The 21646-nt window shown below is 44.1% G+C and overlaps 1 protein-coding gene across 1 annotated transcript in view; it reads left to right on the forward strand.

The window, feature by feature from the left end:
* Positions 1–21646, forward strand: part of AFG3L2 (AFG3 like matrix AAA peptidase subunit 2) — a 233440-nt gene that overhangs the window by 189522 nt on the left and 22272 nt on the right. Inside the window, exon 15 of the mRNA XM_085606063.1 lies at positions 6470–6670. Within this exon, the coding sequence (XP_085462189.1) occupies positions 6470–6670 (201 nt within the window). The remainder of the gene's footprint in view (positions 1–6469; positions 6671–21646) is intronic.

Consider the following 21646-nt stretch of genomic DNA (forward strand, 5'->3'; position numbering starts at 1 on the left):
AATAAAAAAAAAATCTTTTAAAACTGATTTGATAATGGCTGATCTCTACAGTGGCATAGTGGACAAAAGAAAAGATGGACTTAGAATTTGTCCCAAGTAATTACCAGTGTCTTAGAATAATCCAAGCCTTCTCTTCATCACTGGACAGAAGGCATGAATTATGCCGCATGTTGTGGGTTTTTTGTTCTTTTGCCTGTCATAAGCAAGAGGGTTAAGAAAACTACTTTAAATATATTACCATTAGAATCTTTTCCAGAAAAAGAGGCCTTGCTATCTTGTAGCAGTAACTCAGTAGCTTTTACAATGTCTCCTTGTGAATGGCTAAACAGGTTAAGGAAAAAATGACGTCAATGTATTGGCCTTAGATAGAGCAGTTTAACATTTCAAACTTGAGGTGTAGTACTTTGGCAACAATATACTTTGATGCAACAACAGGGAGTGAGAGAGACGGATATCTTTAAATGCTAGAGCTACCCAAACGCTCTCATGACATACTAAATTTCAGTTGAATGTATTAGACTGATTAGAAAAATCCAGTTCTTCCAGGGATCTCCCAGCCTATCGAACTTTGAGTGTTACAGTATCTGTGGGTATGTTATATGAGAATAATTTTCATTATATCAGAGACGCATGCATCTTGTAAAACAAAAGTTAGCCCAAAAGCTGTGTCTCAGAACGTGGCATTCAAAATAGTTAATATGTATCTACATGAATTTTAGAGAAGGTGAATATCATTGATTGAGGAGGTATGGCTATCACTGAGGGATATTCAGATCAAAAGTGTCTTTTCTATCGATTTTTCAAGATGTTCTCTGTGCTATAATGCAGCCTATATGAGCCACACAGCATGACTAAGCTTGTCTACGTTCAGTCTGTAATCTACTCCCAGCCCTCTTAACTTCAGGGCATGCTCTCTCTGCCGTGCCCAGTAAGGCAAGGGCACTTTACTTCCGCCCTGTTAATCCTTCTTTTAATGGACATGGTGGGGAAAGTGTGCCACACATCCTTGGTCCCCCTGGTGACATCCAGCAGACCTCAGGAAGATGAGGGCCTCCAGTCAGTGCAAGGGTTGAAGGTAGAGCAAGAATCGTCGCACACACTCTAGGGGCGTGCTTTTATCTCTTGCTAGGCCAGGCAATAGTTTCATCGAGCCCCACAGCGACACCCGTACCACACTGCACTGCTTGCTGCGCCTCCACTACCCATCTCAGTGAATCTCTCGTTCAGTTTCATTCTTCTCATTCTTCCTACTAATTTAATAAACTGAAACACTATCAATGTTTTAATGACTTCATACAAATAGTCTTTTTGATGGTGGTCGATGAGCATAACTGTTCTGGGTTAATTTGCATTTCATAGGTACATAACTCCTCAGTAGTGTTCATATTCAGATATTTAGATTATTGGTTCAATCATTACTGTGTTTATGAAGATCTAGATATCCAGTAAGACACTGTGTATGGAAGAAGAACATTTAACATTCCCCTAACCCGTCATACGTAAGGGGCTGGTCCCTAGGGATGGTTAATGCTGAGCCCCACTTGCCTTTCATATCCTTTACCCCTCTTCGATTCTGCAGGAATTAGCCCTTTTTATCACAACTTTATTCACAAGTTCCAAAAATGTTTTGACTTTTTATTTCAGACAGTTTGTGGAAACTGTTGCCATAGTAAGATCATTTCCTTGCAACCTTAGCAAAACAACCATGCTCTCTCATTAGGCATGTATTTACCTCTGGACTGCCACCATCTCACTTATTTAAGTCCATAGTGCAATCTAGTTTCATTATGTGTCACATTTGAATAGCATTCATGTAGCCTAGAGAGCAGCATATTATACATAATGGTTATAGCAATATTGTTGGCTGATAATGTCTTCCCTCACATTTCAGTGATCTTGCTTTGTTGTCTCTCTTGATAAGCCGTGCTATTACCCTGGAACTATAGCCGCATTCTTGCCCGATGTTGTGTGGGAGCATATTCCTAATAAACAAACCTGTAGTCAATGAACCACCTTCATCTGCCCTGTTTTCCATGAGTTCTTCCTCAGCAACAGGGTCTGAGTAGAATCGAAATCCCCACTGTTTAGCCTTCCCTCTAGTTTATCTCACCTGCAGATTAGTGTTTTGAGTTCCCCACCATATGTGCGCAAGTGGGCCCTTCTTACCGTTGCCTTGAAAGTCTCTCATTCATGTCTGTTGCTGGCAGGAGCTAGAGCAGAATCACACTGGGTGATGGGCTAATGAAGATAATGGCTTGCATGACATCGTTTTTGCCAAATCTTCACCACATAAGATAAGATGTCAGTGTGAATTTGTGTAGTTTAAGGAGAACCCTTCCCAAAATGTTTTTTTCCTGCTGACTGTAAACCTAATCCCACAGGCAGTCATTGTACATAGCAGTTTCACCCTTGCCTGATCTTTAAAGACTTTGAGGGCATGCCTGTTTAGCAGTCCCTCCACTGTAGAAAAAGGCCACGGGCCCTGATATGACTGATGTTGCAAAAGGATGCCAGACTAAAACTCCTGAGGTGAGCCATTCATCTCCAAAGCTGATACTTCAAGGTGGTACACTGAGGCAGAGTCTTATCACTTCATATTTACTTCCAAGGTTCTTTCACTTTGATGGAGTAATACATCCTGGACATTTGGTAGAATGTCTGACATTCTGCAGACTTTTCCTTATATACACGACTTTTGTACCTCCGTTGAGAAGGAATTCAAATTCCATTTTTGTGTCTAACAGGTGACCTCTGTAAATCTCTTGTTTATAATGTACAAGAATTCTCTGGGAAACCCATTGATTTATATACAAATTTTGAAATGCTTTTTAGAAAGTGAGTTTTAGGATGAAAAGATATCTTAATTTAACTTGGAGCTGCAGGGGGTCAACCCTTTTTTATATCTCTGTCTGTAAAATGTCAACAAAATGTCAAATTTGATCTGGGAAACTCCACCACTTGTGAACTCCTTGACGAAGTATGGTATAGGGATATTCTCAACATGAAACGTTCACTAACTCAGTCTTGGGGGCCCACTGCTTCCTGTGTGTCTCGAGTGTCAAATTACGTTAAAGTTCACTGCCGAGCACAATGTGTAAATTTACAGGAAGTCAAATTTGAGCCATACTGGAATCTGTAAGTAGTGTGGTATGACAATGAATGCAAAATCTCACTAGATTTCCAATAATCACACTTCCAAAGAAGTTGAGTTGGATTCTTGAGTTCCCTCTAAACTAAGAAAAGCATACTTGTATTTAATGCCAAGCTCTAATCAATTGACCTATATCGTATTAACTTGAATGCGCCTTTGTCCTTGCCTTTCTCAAGACGTATCTTAACCGATTGTTTCCTTGCGAATTTAAATAATTGTGTTGATGCTGGGAAAGCTTATTCCTTGGAATCCCACCCTAGGAAAAGTGGGTCCTACAACTGTCATTGAAGATCTTATACTGCCTTCCTTGGAGTTGGTGTTCACATCCACTCTATTGTGGCTGCTGTCGAACTTTGCACGTAATAGGATATCAATGCATGCCCTGAATTTCACCAAGCAAGCAAAGGAACGGATCCTAACTTCCAATAGGGGATTTTCGGAGAGCTTCTTCTTTTGCAATTTTTTTTAATGAGGCCAAACTGCACAACTTTCATATATATTTGCTAGAAACCTATGAGACCTGATGGGGCACTTTTTAAATATTCCAATGTGTATCCTTGCTTTTGACAGTGTACAGTGTCCCTATAGGTCTGCCATGTACAAATAGTAACTACATACATTGAAGCATCCAAAATGTATAAGATGTGCCAAGCAAACCTGATCCTCATCAATGTGCTATGTTTTCATCTACCTCAAAGAAAGGAATCAGAAAACAATACATTTGTTGGCACAGTTTACCCAAGAAAGGTCTAATAAACCAAAGGTTACGCTGACCACTCTGATTATGTGATTTCAAATGGCTTATCGTGTTGCATCTCATCATTCTGTACTTTCAATTTTCAGGATGCTCGTCAGTCATATGCACTGATTATCATCTTGAAAGGGGCTGGATGGAGAACAATAAATACTTATCTCACAATCTTATGTCATACAGGTATGTTATACCAATGTCACAGACTTAGTGTCAGACAGTATTTATGATTACCACTTAGAAGTAATATTTGTATCTATATTTATCACATTGTAATAAGGTGATTACCATATTACTTGAACTACATGGTAATTGACTGGATTACAGGACCTGTACAGTCAAACATCAACTTGGGACCAAGAGCCTGTCATTGATTCTGGGGTGCTGACATACTTTGCTCTGCTGGAGAGCTGTGGCTGTGATTAAGGCCTCACTTTTACAACAATACTATGGATAAGGACTCCAGAGCACACAGGCTACCAGCCAATCCCACATGCAGTTTATTCTCCCTACTACCCCATCACTTGGCACTTCTGGATCAGTGTGGGAGAGACAGTGCTGCACAACTTGAAGAACCTCACAAAGTTGAGGGAAAAGTATGCAAGGCTCTGCCCAAATGACATAATTGGTGATCTGTTCCTACTTCTCGTGATCATAAAGTAATCAGGTCTTTTCCAGCTGAGGTAGCTCAGCTGAGAAGGCATTTGGTGGACATTCAATATATAAGTTTCTCTATGCTTAGTTGTTCTCTTGAAATGCATCCCAAAGGACACAACAATGGGAGTTGGAATTTGTAACCAAGCTCATTTGGTGCAAGAGCATCCACTTGTCAGTTTTTTGCCATATTTTGGCAAGACCTGCCTAGAAAATAAGTCCAAATATTTATTAAAGAAGAGGCAGGGGAACCTCTACATTAACTTTTCTGGGAATGTCGACAGTGCTAGCTCCCACTTGGAGCAACTTACACTTTACCCATTGGAGGGAGGCCATATTACCATGGCCCTGTATCACCTAGCTTGGAATTGTGCTTGGCATTGTCAGGTTATCATTTATTTGGGGTTTTAAGGTGAAAGTTCTCATTAAACAGTTGCTGCCATTGGGGAAAAAAAGGAAAAAACTAATCTTGTGCAGATATTTTCATAATTCTTCTTTTGTTTTTATGGAAGCACTTATAAAAATAGTTACATTTTACCTCACTAAACAGCAAAAAATGATGGCAACTTAAATTGATGATCTTGAGTTATTGTCTTTGCAAAAAATGTTACATTCTTTAAATAAATTCAACAATCCGTCCAGTGCAGGTTGTGTTGGAAATCTGACACATCTCGCATCACTAAATGGAATTACACTGTGTCTATTCTAGCCAAAACCAAGCAAAGAATATATTAAATTCTTATATTCATACTTAGCTTACAAAATCATTCTGTTATTTCTGTTTATCGCAAACACAATCCTTGAGCCATTGTTTAGTTGTAACTTCGGCATTTAGGCTGTTTAAAGAACCTTTTTTTAGAGCAGCATTTTCCATTTTCTTTGCATTCAACTGAATCAGAGCATCGTCTTTTGTCTCACTGTTATTGAATTTAACAGAATTGTTTTATGCACTTGCTTTAAAATATTCCCATGCATTTAGTTCGACCACCTTCTGATAAAGTTCTGCATACCTACTTCTGAGCTTAGGATACTGAGTCAGATCCAGTTTAAGATTGTGTGTAGTGGCAGGTTAACCCTGAGGCAATGATAGCAAGCCAAAAGTTAGCTCTACAATTGATGATAATGAAAAATCATATATCTGATGTTTATATTAAGCAGCCATTTTGCATGCCCTAGGGCCAAGTGTCGATTGATATAAAGAGTTAAACCAGCTTCCTGGTTTAACTAAGGTATTATGGAGGGAAAACTGAATTACGCCTCCTTGAATGGCGCTTATAGAAGAAATACAATGAAACAAATAAGAATAGATTTAAACAAGGTTTCAAGAAATTGAGTGTAAAAGCTACCCATTCATTTATCCTAGCCACGGGCACCCTCCTTCATGCTAATGCCAAGAAAATGTGTATCTAGCACCAAGGATCATTGGTAATTGCGTGCGATCTTAATCTTTTATAACTCCGCAATAGCAACTCAAATTAACAATTGTTATTGCCTCTCTAACCAGCATTTATATTTTAAAAAAGTGATGCAAATCTAATTTCTAAAAAGAAAAAAGTGAAAATGTGTTAATTGTCTTGTAGAAAACCAAGAGCCCTGAAGGTATCTTAAATAGAGGTTTCTGTCTTCGTATGCATCCCCATAACCAAGGGAACAATCTGACTTTGAGATTTGTCCTCAACTTTCCTGGCATTTTTTCTTTTTGCATTCTGGTGAGCTAGTCATATTTAGCCCATGTAGGTTGAAATATTCTATAGGAAAGTAATATTGCTTTTTAATTAGCTTGCACTTTTAAGCTACGTTTTGGTAGCTTCAAAATAAACATCTACACACATTTTGTGATAATTAATTTCGTCTGAATTTTGAATTTACTTCACTTTATGTACTTTTCCTGTCTGTGTTTATTGTGCCTTCAGGTATCGATTATTCCACGTGGCAAGGGATTGGGCTATGCACAGTATTTACCAAGAGAACAGTATCTTTATACCAAAGAGCAGCTGCTCGATCGGATGTGCATGACTTTGGGGGGACGAGTTTCAGAACAAATTTTCTTTGGTAAAATTACAACAGGCGCCCAAGATGACCTAAAAAAAGTAACCCAAAGCGCTTATGCACAGGTAAGCACGTTTGTATGACTGCAGATCTAAGTCTTCCCTGTTATTTGAATGTAAGGTTCAAGAATTGCTGTGCCCTGTAGAAAAACTCTTAGATACAAATGAGCAGCAAGCTCTAGTGGGATTATTTTAATACAATTTCTGCAAATGTAATTCTGTGTAGGTTTTATCAGCACAAACATTTCTAGTACTCCTCCGTATTTGTAGTATAAATATAATGTACAAGTCTAAGGACATATTCCTTTTGAACGTTGCCACAGAGTGTTTTTCCTCACCAGGCGGAGTCTCACTATTGGGCGTTGGTTATAAAACTTATTGCGTTAGTCTCATCCTTTAAGTGAAGGTATGGGTTATATGGCAATTAGTGTTCATTAATTTTATTTACACTTCTTCCTGGACATTTGCTATTGGATGTGTACCTCTTCCTACAGATTCCTCACCTTATGATTATCCATCAGGTGCCAGGTTGGATATGGAATATTCCCCCGCCCCTCTAACCCCATTCCCTTCCAACCATCAATAGCACTCCAGGGTCGCTAGGTAGTGCCAGGCAACTCCAGTTGGAGAACCGCTGCCCCAAATGGGATCACAGGCTATATATGTCAGGGACTGGCACATGGGAGTTGGTTCCTGTTTTGCCGTTCCTCCACTATGCGTATCCCAAGCTCTTTTTCGTTATTTACAGATCACATTGTTCACCGAACTGTACAGCATCTAGGCCAAATGTCACCTCTCAAGGTCTCAAGTCTAAATGACACCATATTGATGTCATTACCTGAACTGCACAACATCTGTGTGTAGTATCTGTGTTCTGTCCACAACCCCTCAGCCTGGACGTCATCCATGCACCTTAGGCAAACAGGGAGTGAGAGGCCAAGTTAATTTTTGCAAGGTCCCATTAGGATACTCCATAGTGGTCTCCCTCCCCTCCTTCGGGTAAGCCTACTCACGGATATCAGTACCCCAAGCAGTACTCCTGTAAAAAATACAAAAAGGCCACAGAAAGTAGAAGTCCTTTTCTTTGTCAAGATACAGTTCCTCTCCCATTCGGAGACTTGGCGGTTCCTTTCATAGATGAGGGTCTCTTGCTCATCATTGGAGTCAATATTGGATCTGAAAAAGATGGAATAGGAGTTCCTGAAACTTCCCAGGTTGAGGACGCATCAAAGGCCATGTTTGATATTTTCAGGATGTCTCCACATCCCTCTGAACCACTCCCCAAGAGAGGGACTGATCTCTCATGTCTGAAGGCTTCAATCCAGATACCACCTCATGGAAGATCCATGGACGCCATCCAATCCCCCGCACTGAAGGTCAGCAGCACATGGCTTAGGGACAGTATTTTGAACTTCTCCTGCCGAGTGAAGAGAATTAGGAGTCTCCGGCCAGAACGGATCTAACACCCAAAGCCTTCTTGGGAACTAAAACATAAATGGAATATAATCGTGTGCCGCTCTTCTCCACGGGTACCACTTCTATGGACCCTTGTTAAAAGGGGTAAGAACTTTGTTGGGAGCTTTTCCTCCCCATTAGAGGATTGCTTATATTTGGGGTATGATTTCAGGCTTTCTGCTTTCGATTCCAATGTCAATTCTGCAGCTTCTCCACCTGCTGGGCTAATGTCTACGTCTAGACTATTGTTGCTGCTCACCAGGTGGTGTATGGGAGCGCTTCACTGGTGTCTGAGATGACTGGCTCTAGTATCTGGGGGAGTCTCTGGGCTGGCGTAGAGATCTTCCATTTTGCCTCCTTGCCTACATTGGTGGATGTGCCCCTCGAGTCTGACAATGGATCATCCCTCCATTCCTCCACTGTCACAGGCCTCTGTTGTTCGGAACCTCCAGTTGGAGAGACAAACTGAAAGTCTTCTGAATGCATGGTGTCTGTCTCTCCTGTGTCTTCTAACACAGATAAGCAGTAGATCTGCTCCACACAGAATTGCCAGCTCTCCATTTACAGTAAGCACTGTTGACGTGTCTCTACAAGGCAGCGTTCAGGTCCCTAGCTTTTATAGCACTGTAAATGAATGTCTTCCAGGTGGTTCCCAAGCCTATTTAACTTGTTTTCGCATATTGGAATATCAAGTAGATTTACCGCAGTCCTTTCTGGGCCTTAATCCTCACTCAGGCATCGTTGAGAAAACTATAAGAAGTGGTTCTTCCTTCAAGAACTCTTCAGTTGGCCCTCCACAAAGCTTCATTCTTTCTTCAGAGAGAGTAGCTTCACATTTAGGGGCTAGTTGCATCTCTCTAAAGTGTCTAAATGTTACAAAAGAAATTGAGTTGAATTGGTGCCGATTGCCTAAACTTATAAAGTACTGGTGGCAGTATTTTGTTTTGTTCCTGTGAACTCTTGAAGAAGGCTCCATCCAAATGACTTGTTAAGCGGCAAAGTGTGTGTTGTTGACCTTCGGTGCTCAAAGACATTTTATAGAAGGCGAGCCAATACTTCCATAAACTTTAAATGAATAGAGCGCTCAACCAGGAGAGCTCAGCTATTCCCTAACAGTAGTGAATTGAGCCTAGGTGTGGGGGGGAGGGGGTTTAGTGGGGGGGTTTGGGAGATTTTCGCAAGCTGATGTCATTGCTGAACTTGAGTTACGCCATAGAACATGTGATCGTTAATCGAGTCTCACCGACGCCCTCTTTCAAGGCGCTTGATCAGTGCTCTACTCCAATTATAAAAAAAAAAAGTCACATCGTTATTATATGTTCACTGTGCCTGGTTTCGGGCTCAGTTAAGAGTTTGTTTTACACAAATGTTACAATAACTTTAGTATTTCAGGGGGGGTGTTAATGCTTGTTTTGCACGCGAAGTCTGTGTCCTGGTGCGTTTCAGGGATCGTGGTCATAAGACATTCGTCAGGAAAAACAAGTTGCCGTATTTCGAATCCAACACTAGATGGAAAAGATTGCACGGCACCTGAATCTACGTCGCTTAAAGTAATAGTCCCGTTTCCATTCATTTTTATTAGAATATATGGTTGCTCATTTAACACTTTAGCAAGGGGTCACCTACATGGCAGTTGAAGGTCGGTACCTTTTTCCATGAGCTGTACTTTGAACGGCGCTTCCCAAATTAATGTGTCATGAGAAAATAAGCAATTTGCAGTATTCCTAAAACACGGTAATTTTCAACGACGGCAGAGCAGAATTCCAAAGACAGAATCACGCGGCATTTGTCACAGGGATGCCAGTCGCAGGCAGGCGCGAGGCGCCACCTCAGAGGAAGGCTAACTTCCACCTTAACTTCGAAATGGCGTAAACTTTTATTTGGGGCTCTATTGAGTGCTGCTGTAGCGTGTGAGCTCGCTCATAAACGAGTCTTCCAAACCTGAAGGTGTTTTAGCTAAGTTGTTGGATGTGACAGTCACGCACGCTTGAACGCTTTGCTTGTCCAACGTCAGAGACAGAGGTTTAACGCAACGTGCCCCCCCCCCCCCCCCCCCGCAGAATGTGAAGAAGGGCCTCGCAGACTCCATATCTCCCAGCAGGGGCGGTGGGTGAGATTTTAAAGTGGTGGGGCGCAAACGAATTAGCATACAGCACCGTAGCGAGCGAGCGCAGCGAGCGAGCCCGAACCCCAAAAGGGGGGTTTGGGGGGGTTACCCCCCCCTAGAAAATATTGAAAAAAAAGAAGAAAAATCAGGCATTTTCAAGCAAATTTGAGAAAGCAGGAAGGTTAATAAAGCAATTGTGAAAGTGCAGTTATTACATTAATAGATGGCATAACATAGGTAGCTGCTTATTCAGTATTACCACAGAGCTTCATACATTCTGTCCTATTATGCTCAGGTGCTGAATTCAGACTATAAGACTCATGGAAATCTCAGCTCTAAGAGTAGAAGAAGTTGCACAGCAGTGTAATTGGAGTAAGTGGGGTAGATTGGAGTAAGTGGGGTAGATTGGAGTAAGTGGGGTAGATTGGAGTAAGTGGGGTAGATTGGGGCGGAGTGGGGTAGATTGGGGCGGAGTGGGGTAGATTGTAGTAGACTGGAGTAGATTGGGGTACATGGGTGTGAAGTGGGCTAGAGTGGGGTGGGGTAGACTGGAGTTGAGCGGGGTAGACTGGTGTATTGGAAAGGGGTAGATTGGAGCGGGGCAGAAAGGGGTGGGGTACATTGGAGTGGAGTTGGGGTAGTCTTGAGAAGAGCGAGTGGAGTTGGGGTGAAGTGGAGTTGGGGTAGACTTGAGAAGACCAGAGCGGGGAAGGCATGGGGTGGGGTAGTTTGCTGTGGAGTAGACTGGAGTGCAAGATTGTGGGAGAGTGGAGTGGGGTAGATTGTAGTAGAGTGGAAAACATTGAGAGGATTGCAGTGAGGTAGATTGCAGTAGGGTAGATAGGCAGACTGGACTGGTGTAGATTGTGGTTGAGTGGATTGGAGTAGATTGTAGTGATGTAGATTGTAGTGGAATGAGGCAGGTTGGGGTGGATTGGCCAGGAGTGGAGAGGGGTAAAGTTGGGTAGACCCTAGTGGGGTAGACTGTAGTGAAGTGAGATAGAGTTGACTGAAATAGATTAGTAAAGAGTGGGGTGGGTAGAGTTAAGAGGGTCAAATGGTGTTGAGTGGCTTAGATTGGAGTGGCATAGAGTGGCATGTCAAAGTCGAGGGGCATGTCTCTGAATCAAAGGGCATAGACTGAAGGAGAGTGTTGCAGAGTGGAGCGGCGTAATGTGGAGTATCCATCGTGTGGTAGCACACTGCCTTTACAGACAACACATTTCCAATTGAAATGACCATAACATTGGTACAGACATGCAGATTTTTAGCGCATAAATGATAATGTGTGGAAATAGCATTGGCTAGTGTATTGTGTTTTCATTGTATTCAAATATTTGTTTCCAGACTCCAATACAAAAATTAACTTCATTATCTATTTATAATTCTAATATAGTGTGAAATATCAGCACTTTTCATATTTGTTGTGTGCTAGAAAAAACCCTTTCCATTTCATAGCAAGATTTCACATAACTCTCTCACTTCGAAGTCAGAGAAAGAAAAGTAAACACCAGGCTCCCAGAATGAAAGCGGCTGACATTTGACCTTTGTATTTCAATAACCAGCAAACGTGACAAGAAAACAAGTGCAAAAGGGTAATAGCTCAGTTCATCACCCAATGAGACAACTGCAAAGCAGAAGCTAAGGCAAACACAGGCAATCACAGATATTGAAGTGCAGTGTCTCACAGTATGCATAATATATCAGAAGCCCACTAGGAAAGGTGCAATAAAGCACACAATACTAGAGATTCATTGTCGACAATCCTAGAGTCACGGAGTAAGTCATTTTGATTACGCTGCCATCAGATTGACCCTAATCATAAAGTGTACATTTTGAATGAATCCCATTCAGCAGAGATTTAGAATATAACATATTTAACACATACCTAATCCAGTATAAAATATTCTCTCATTCGCAAATCTAAGAAAGGTACCTTAAGACATGGAAATACATAAATGCATGATATATGTATTGTATCACAACTAAAGCATTACCCTAAAGTGCTTAAGTGCAATCATGATTATGCGGTGTCAAAGTGTATTCTTCGCTTCTAGCCACACCTTCGCATGACTGCTCTCAGTTCACCAGTCTGTGTGTTTTAATTACTACAGGCCCCCCTGCTGTCCCTGCTCTTGTTAAGGACCCTTGATGCCACAGTGGAAGAATACATTTCAGGAACAATACAGAGCTAGGCAAGCAGAACATTAAAAGAGTGCCGAGCCAGAGTCCAGGCAGTGCTCTGTGTGGTGTATAATTTGCCATGTAAACCTATGCTAAAGGCTCAAATTTTAAAAAGGTAGATTTGTTTAACTTGGATGCGTTTTAGTTCAGAGACCTAGAATTAATTTCTGCATGGACTGGAATTTATGAGAAGTTATTGGTTCTAAATGTCAACTTTGAAACATTCATGCCTGCGAGGACGATGCTTTTAGTGAACCAAGAGGCAAGTCAGCCGTCATGTGAACACTGCATAGGTTTTTATAACATAGGGGGTATTATTAAAGTCTTTTAAACAAATGAGGTTGTTGATGACACATCCTTAATTGAGTTTTAAGGTAGGATGATAACAGAAAAGAAGGCACAGTGAAATAAGTTAATGGGCCAGGGAAACACACATTTTGCCAAGCAGATATACCATTTGAAACCAGGTTTCTTGGTTTTACGTTGCAACATTTAGCCTCTCGATGAGGCGGCGTAGTGACAAACATAAGTGTGTGGGTGACAGAAACCACAAGAAGACTTGGCGTGAAGTTCCAAGAACACTTCTTTCAGAGCCAGAGCTCAACATCTGGCTCTGGCCTTCAAAGGCTCACCTACCTCTACAAAAGTAACTTTGAAATATCCAAAATACTGACATTTTGTTGCAGGATCAGCTTCACAATCATTATAATTATAGTTCCAATTACACCTAAACTGTCAATGACGGTTTCTTCCTGTCGAGGGATGAATCCTCCTGCATGGACACAGCTCCACGAATGACCCTACACTCACACTGGTTCACGATTCCCCCAGCACTCGCACTGGTACTTCGGTTACGCATTTCTCACACAGCTCATCTTTCACGCTTCCCGTCCTGAGACAAGACCACACTGGTCACCCAGTTCTCACATGGGCACCCTATTCACCCTGCACTCACTACTCACCCTGTACTTCCACAGGCATACCTTTCACCCTGCACTCACACTGCTCACTCCGTGTCACCCAGCACTTACACAGGCACACCTAACACAGCATACATTTAATTACCCAACTCTCGTGAAAGTGTACATACTTTGAATATCTGTTCTTCCTGCATTAGTGCATGCCTACTCTCCGTAACTAAAATACCAGTGCAAGAGGGGAAGAGTGCGCTGAGGAATAGCACAGGAAAGAAGACTGAGTGGGAACCAGAGGTGGCTGAGTGGGAGGTGGGATTAGTCTTAGGCCCTGAGGAATCAGCCAAAAGGGAGTAGATAAAGCAGGCAAAGGCTGCTGGAGGGCAGCAGCACAACAGATGAGGTTCAAGCACTGCAACTGTGGCTGTGAGCTTGTGTGGGAATCGAGCAGGGACTGATCGCTAAGGGTATAGCGCAGGTGGGGTGGAAGAAATCCCATGCCCAACACTGAGCCCCAATGGATTTCATAACGACCACTATGAAGGAAGGAATAGGTCACCTACAGCCACAAGTGCTGTTTTGCAGCTTTTGAAGAAATGATGTAGACCGGCATCTAGGCTGGTTTTCATTCTTTTCCTTTAATGCCTTTAGTGCGGCATTTCTACCTGCACACACTGTGCCCTTGACTTCCAATGAAATGTAGAATTCAGTGAATAGTGATTAACGGACTATATAGACTTGGGTGGCACAACGAGTAAAGTTGGTCACTCTGAATACATAACCTTTCTGGTTGAAGGCATGTGCCAGACCCAGTTTAGGGGCTGAGCCACGGCCATAGGGCAGGGGTGGTTCACCTCAGATCTCCTGTAATCTGTCCTACTATGGCTTCGCAAACTAGGCCAAGTACAACCCCTTCAACACGAATTTCAGTGGTACCGCTGGTGAACAGCCACAGGCTTCTCAGGAAAGTAGGGCAGGGGTGTACAAACTGAACGCTCCGCAGCACAAAATTGTAGGTCCAACTCACTGCTTTAATTTGATACGAAAAGGACTTTAATAAACACTTAAAACGGTATATGACAGCAGTTACAAATCAGCCGGCCCAGCATTTCCCCATGTTTCCCCAACCGATCCTACCTGTGTGTCCTCAGTCCTCAGCCACCGTCCAGTCCACGAGTCACGACGACCACGAGGCTCAGGCGACGCGCACGAAGTGAACCCGACCGTTACCGGATCCAAGCAGCACGCTTACCTTACGTCAAGCTCGGCATCCAATCAGGATTGCCCCTGCTCATGCTGCGCGGTGACCGGCCAATCCTGGCGCAGTGGCGCTGCATGCAGCGCCAGGATTGGCTTGGAGGGCATAGTGACTGCTCGCCCTGTCGCCCTTTTGCTGCCAGCGCTGCCGCCAGCAGGTCCTGCACCCCCCCCCCCCCTACTAGCTAATGGGGCCGGCCTGGGTGCGCATGCTCGGGCAAGTTGCTGCCCGAAGTATACATGCGGGGAAAGGGGAAAAAAAAAGTTTTTAGACCTGTCAATCATCCGGCTTCAAATCAATGACCACACCAGCCAGCCCGCCCCCCTGCACACTCCCGATAAAGTCGGGTGCTGCCCGGCGCCGCCGGAATAATGTGCGCAGTAAATGGTAATTTGGACATTATATTTTAATTATTTAACGCGGGTATTATTTAACGCGGGTCCAATCAGCAGGGCTGGTGGGGCTACGCCCCTACGCCCCAATGGACGCACCGCGGCTGTCTCCCAGATACTCATTGGCCTGGGGCAGTATGCCCTCCCCTCCCACCCCCCACTTATCTGCCTTGGCTGCTGGACCTGCGTGACGCCCCTGAATAGAGTGCAGGAAAGGAAGTGTGAGCCGAGTTGATCGAAAGCTACTATACCTTGTGGGGCTTGTACGTGTGTCGCTGTGTGTTGCGAATACAGATAGGGCCTATCTGGGGTTGGGAGGCTTTTAGGCATGTGGTGTTTTCCGGGCCATCTGTTTTATCCACTGTAGCAGCTGTTGGGGTGTGCCCTGAGGCTGGTTCAAGAAAGGTACGAGGGTGTTGTAGACTTAAAATAGAAGCAGTGGCATTTGCCACACGTTAGTCAGAGATGGCTTTACACTGATTTTCTGATGTAAGCACAGCAACTGCCAAACAGCCATTTCACATTAGGCCTTCGTGACGCACATGCAGCTGTCCTTCACTACTACTTATTCAGGTGGTTAGCACCGCTCCTGTAACTTTTCAAAGAGCCTGTTTGTGGAATGGGTAAAAAGTGACATGTTGGTGAGCGTTTGTTTGACCAGTTGCTATGGTTCATACTAACTAAAACAGCTCCCCCCCACACACACACAAACGAACAGCTGGAGCATATGTTTTGATTTCTCATAGTTGTATGGGCTAAACTTCAAAATGTAGTCGCCACTCCTCTCCCAAAGAGTGAGTTCAGAACTCAAACAGGCTGCCATCGGTTATATTTTTGACTAAAATATCTCAACTCATTCTAGTTTGTACATAGATGAGACTGCTTTTTCTTGCTACATTGCAGATTGCTTAACAACGAACTGCACACATCCTTCGCCTTTCGAGATCTTTCTGCGTTCTCTGTTTTGCGATATAATTAATTAAATATGCCCAGTCCTCTATTTATCTTTATATGCACGTGCTTTTGACATTCCATATTCTGTTCTCTCTCCCTTCCCTTATGCAGACTGTGGTTTCAATTGACTCTTGGGGGTTTACGGCTTAGTTGGTAGTCCCACTAAGTGTGCAGATTCTTCACCGGTGCCCACATCTCAGCCTCCTGGAGAGTTTCCTAATGCCTTCTGTGTTCCTGACAGCAGTGGCCTGCTCCTTTGTTCTGTGGTTTTCTCCAGTGTAACTCAACCCACTTATACACACTTCAGACAAAGGCATATTCCTAACCGGCAAAGCAAGAATCCAGCTGCCCCTCGCTAGGGCCCTGCTTTGCCGACGAGCACTACTTACCGTCACTCCTGACCTTGATTGTGTAGTTGCAAGGAGCATAGCCACAACATTCGTCATAAACTGCACACCACCCCTATTGCCAGAACTGGGCTTGCATATACACAGTCTTGAAGAACATGCCGACATTGTCATGATAAGAGACAGACAGTTTGTGTTGCATCATCCTCACGCCATGTTACACATAGTTCTTTATAGCTGGTTAACAATCATAGGAGTCTGCCCTCCAGCCACCATCTGGTGGAACTAGCAAAGAATGTATTTATTTCTGCTTCATTACTCCTGTTTACATATGGATTCATCCAAACCCTTTTGAGGGTAAGTGACACATGAGTGCCGCAAATCTTTAGTAAAAAAAAAATAGAATTGAAATTATCTTTTTTAGTGGTTAACCGTTCTACCTCACTGTGATCCAGGTGATCTTAAAGTGACTGCGATTGGTAGGCTTAAGCTTCAGCCTCAACCATCACTAATCAAGGGCAGTCCTACATCAGCAGTGCAGAGTACCTACCCTTTAAGGAATCTTTGATTCTACCCATTCCCAGTTCTTGACACAGTGAAAGAAGTCCTTGAAATTGACCAGAAGGGAAGTTAAGGGATGAAGACCAGGAATGGAAGACCACATTCCTGAAAAAGAATCTCCGAACACCAGACCTTAGTATCCACTCCTTATAAAGGTGGAACTCTGTGATAATTATAGTGTCTATATTGGTGGGGGTATGCCTTGGGAAGCCATTATAGCACACGCTCTCTCTTAGCTCCAGCTTGATGCCTAATAGTCCTTTAAAAATCCTCGCATCCAGTGCTGGATGTTCAGGCAGCATTTGTGAGCTGCTGACGAGCATTGAAGTGGCCCTTCCTCTTGAAGACCTGTCAGCTGCTCGTGCTCTCTGCACCTGACCAAAGACACTGGGCCTCTGAAGCAAGTCGGCTGGGCATCTCCCCTACCACCAGGAATACGCTTGAGCCGGCGCCAGAAGGAAGATCAATGCTGATCCCAAAATGGAAGCCTTGGCTTATTTATCAGGTTGCCTAAAGGAGCAGGCTACATGGTAGTAAACCGGCACAGTACAAGAGACCCTGAGACCTAGTCTGGATAGGCGAGGCAGCAGCCATCAGCGGGGAGACAACAACACACACCCCAGGCACAAACATAAGGTGCGGGACACATTAAGTGATGCTCGAGCTAGTGGCAGGTTGGCCCATGCAGGGAGCAGGCTGGATCAGGCCTCAGAGAGTTAGAAGGGACACCCAAGGGGCGGTGCAGCCATCAGTGAGGGGGAGTGAATTGGTGATGTCAACAATGGAGGACCCAGCAGAGAACTAAGGGGCTGATTAGGATGGCGGGTGAACTTGCGTCTGCCCACCACCCTATCAGAAATCGGGCCACCCGGCATAAGCATTAGGATGTGACCGCCACCACACTAGTCGCAATGCCTATACTTTGCATTGCGGTGGGTGCTGCTGGCTGCAGCACCCGCCGCAATGCAAAATAAGGATACCTGGCATATCCCTGCACTACATGGCAGCATGGTGCCTGCCACTTGGTGCAGGGATATGTAGGGGGGCACCTGCCAATATCGGAGGGCCAGGGAGCAAGGGGGACCTGCTACGGGCCCCCAAAGTCCCTTTCTGCCTACTTTTTCATGGCGGGTTAACCACCATGAAAAGGTGGGCAGAAAGGGACATTGTAATCCCTACGGGGGAGCCTTGCAGGCGGCCACCGTGATAGGGAATACATTCCTTCCTGCCGTACCGGTGGGCTCAAGGAGCCTGTCGGATGCGTGGCAGTCGGCAACAATCCACCACCATTGAAATATGGCAGGCGGATAAGATGGTTCCGATGGAGGTGGGACCGACATTGATGGGCTGGCGGCGGCGGTCCCACCATCATCATCATAATCGGCCCCCAAGTCATTCCATAATGAGGAGCCCCAGCTGCAAGGAAATCAGCACAATTGTAAAGATTCCTCTGCAAGTATTAGGAACAGTGAAGAAACAGCCTTCACCCCAGATATAGGAAATTCCAGTGAGGGGTACCCAAGTCAGGGCAAGTAATAGGAATGACTCGGAGTGGATCAGACCCAAAGAGTGGGAATCAACTGGCAGAGAGGAGGTGAGACTGGTTCAGATGCCTCCCACTCCTCAGTGCAGTGGAAAGAACACTATGGGCCTGGTTCCCAAAGGGCCTCACGACTCCTGGTGGAGGCCCTGTGGTTGTTAAGGAGTCCTGGCACTCAGGAAGGAATCTCCACAATGAAAATTCTCATTGTGGAGATTCCTCCTCGAGTGTGGAGACTCCCCCATGACTGTGGAGCCTCTGCCACGAGTGCGGAGGCCCTTTGTGAATCAGTCTTAAAGTCTCTCCCTCTAACATATTACATCTGAGGCCAGCTTTGAGAGGGGCAACTATATGAGGGGCAGAAGCTCACGACTGTGAGTGGAGGGTGACCCTGCTTGGCTGTGTGAGTAGAGATAAAGAGGGACAAGCCTCTTTTTTTTTTGTGACGTCTTACTGTCTAGGTCCACTGATGGGCCCCAAAATGAAATGAGAACACAAATTAGGGAATACTGAGACCACTGAGGGGGCTACAAGACACATCAGGAGGGAAAGAAGGTTTCTCTGTGGGGCTACAAGACTGAAGAGATACAAACATGTTTAGACACCAGGGAGGAACCCAGCACTGACACTGGCATGGACTCCTGTGGCAAAACCCCTGTGCATCTGTGGCATTGACAAAATCCACAAAAGAAGAAACAAAGCAAGAGCAGAGCCCTCGGGAAAGACAATGATGGTCCAGGCTCATTCGATTTGAAATACTCGTGTAAACTGTTGCACGTAGCTACAGAGAGTGACTTAAATGGCAACTGCATCCAGCACTATCTTGTTCCGCAAGGAAGGTGTGAGGTTTGAGTGAAAGGGTGTGGCACCAAAGTAGACGTTATGGCCTAAGACAAGACAGGACATATTCCTCACCTGAGCAAAAGGACAAGTTTACTGAAAAACAGAGGCTAAATTCCAGGTACTTATGGGACTGCATCAAGCCAGAAAGAAGCGGGGGAGAGCTGAAAAGATAGACCAATTGACATCCACAGAGACTTCAAGCTATTCAGCTATTGCTCATGTCTCGTGAGGCCAAAATAGGGGGGTGAGCCTTGGTATCAGCCTCTTGCACCCAGACCTAAGAGACATTGTGACAGAGTAACAGTCAGTGGGACGCATCTCAGATCTGAGGTTTACATGCTGTCTGAAACTTTTTTGATGTGAATTAATTGTGGATTTCAGAGTCGGGAGGGCTTCACCTCAGTATATCATGCCAGATTTCCTAGGGGCTCCAGAGGGTGACCATTCTGGTTAAAAAGCAATTGCCCTTTCAAATGGTTAGAGAATGGCACAATAGATGTGCCAGATGCATTAGGGTTTCTGGAACACTGAGAGCACCAGTAATGACATTTATACATTATATGAAACCCCCAGCCCACAATCCCCTGACTTCCTGCATACCCTAGGGGCTATCATTTTTCGAGCCCACCCCCACAGGCTTAACCGCACTGAGCACTCAGAATCCCGAACCCAGCACTGGATCGAAGCAGAACACAGACAGTGGGAAGGGACAGACTTTCCCATCTCACCTCTTTTACAACTTAATATGGGTGAGCGACATGGCACCGAAGACACCCTAGCACATGGCCATGTACCTTATTTTCAAGAGTGCTCAGGCTTTTCTCTTGGCTGAATTATTTCCTCCTCTCATAGGTGGACCAAAAGTATAAGGGTCCACACTGTGGGCTATTATATTACACACTAATTGAGCTGCTGTAGGTAGGGATAGAATTCGACTGCAGGATATGTGACAACTCAATACATGGTGGCTCACCAAGTCCGAGCTCAAAGAAGGAAGGTGAAAGATCAATATGTCTTGGTAAAGGTGGAGCCAGTTAATTCCCATTGACCCTATGAAAATCCTTTAAACCAGCAGTGACAGGACAAGCTTTAACCCTTGTCTCAAAACTCAGGAGGCAAAGATAGGAGAGAATATCCTAGAATTAATGTTCGATAAAGAATCTATAAGCAAGGTGAGACATTGACCCCAGCTGGTTTATCGGCAAGCCCTATTGAACAAACCCAGGTAGATGTGGTAGGTTTCTCAGTATAGGGTGTATGAACAGGGAAATAAAGCAGATACATTATTAGACTGATAATATCAGAGGGAAGTTCAGTATAGACATATTGGGGGCAATCCCAGATTATACAGGTCACCCAAATTTACACTGTCTACCCCTACTTGCGCGGAGATTCAGCAGTGAAAATTGATTGTGTTTGATTTACCACCTGAAATATTGGATCTCATTCTTGTTGTCTGGCTCTCTTCCACAAAATCCAGATGAACAAATTTGTAGCCTGGTATATAGTGTGTGCATCACTGACACTTTAAATTAATAGCTGTCTGACTGACTTTTGTTTGGTTTGGCTGTACCCAGCAAGGCCTTGCTGTTGGCATGATCAAAGGACATCTCTCGGTACTTACAACGTTCTATATTTGCTGGACCAGCCGTCCTTGTTCAGATTACTTGTAGTGATGAGGTTTATTAAATGCTTGACGCACTTTTCCTACCATGCTGTTTGTGATGCCACAATGGCCTTAACATTTCTCATGGCTACATCCTTTGAGCATGTGCCTAGCTGGTCACTGCATCTCCAGGCCTTTAAGACTGTCTCCTCATTGTGAATACATCTGCTTGTCACGTGAGTGGACTACCAGCAATTTCAGCGCAAATGCCCTGCATCACAATTTTTCCCGGACAAATGGTGCTGAAGACTCAGGCGTTCTTTTTACCCAAAGTTGTGTTTTCCTTCAGCATTGGGTACTTAGGACAAACTATACTGGGGCTAAATTGGTGTTGTGGCAAATCACCAGGCTCTCCTGCCAAAGAATTACGCCTGCAGCTGTATAGGATACCTTGCATTCCCTCTGCCTTTACTAATCTCTTGAACTTTCTTTGAAGAGTTATTCAAGACTTGGCCAACATTTTTCTGAAATCTGTTTGCATTGTCCTGAGCTGCCCGATTCTGCTTTTCTATTTCCGCCTTCGGCGGCGTCTGTTACTATGGAATATGCTCACAAGCTGAGAATAGGAAAGTAGATGTAAGAGCAGGATGAACTTAACTTGGATGTAAGAGCAGGATGAACTTAACTTTATAGTGACTCCCTGATTCCTAGCCATTGCTCCCACCAAATGTCAACACATTTCTGCCAGCCTTTCAACTGTTCTTCAAATGTGTGCCAATCGACTTCATTTTTTAAGTTGGAAATTGGAAAGAGCAAACATGCGTGCAGAAATGAGCAGCATACAATGAATTTACATGTGTGCAGCATCAGTTCAAAACTCT

Source organism: Triturus cristatus, chromosome 5_1, assembly GCF_964204655.1.
Source record: "Triturus cristatus chromosome 5_1, aTriCri1.1, whole genome shotgun sequence".
NCBI lineage: Eukaryota > Metazoa > Chordata > Amphibia > Caudata > Salamandridae > Triturus > Triturus cristatus.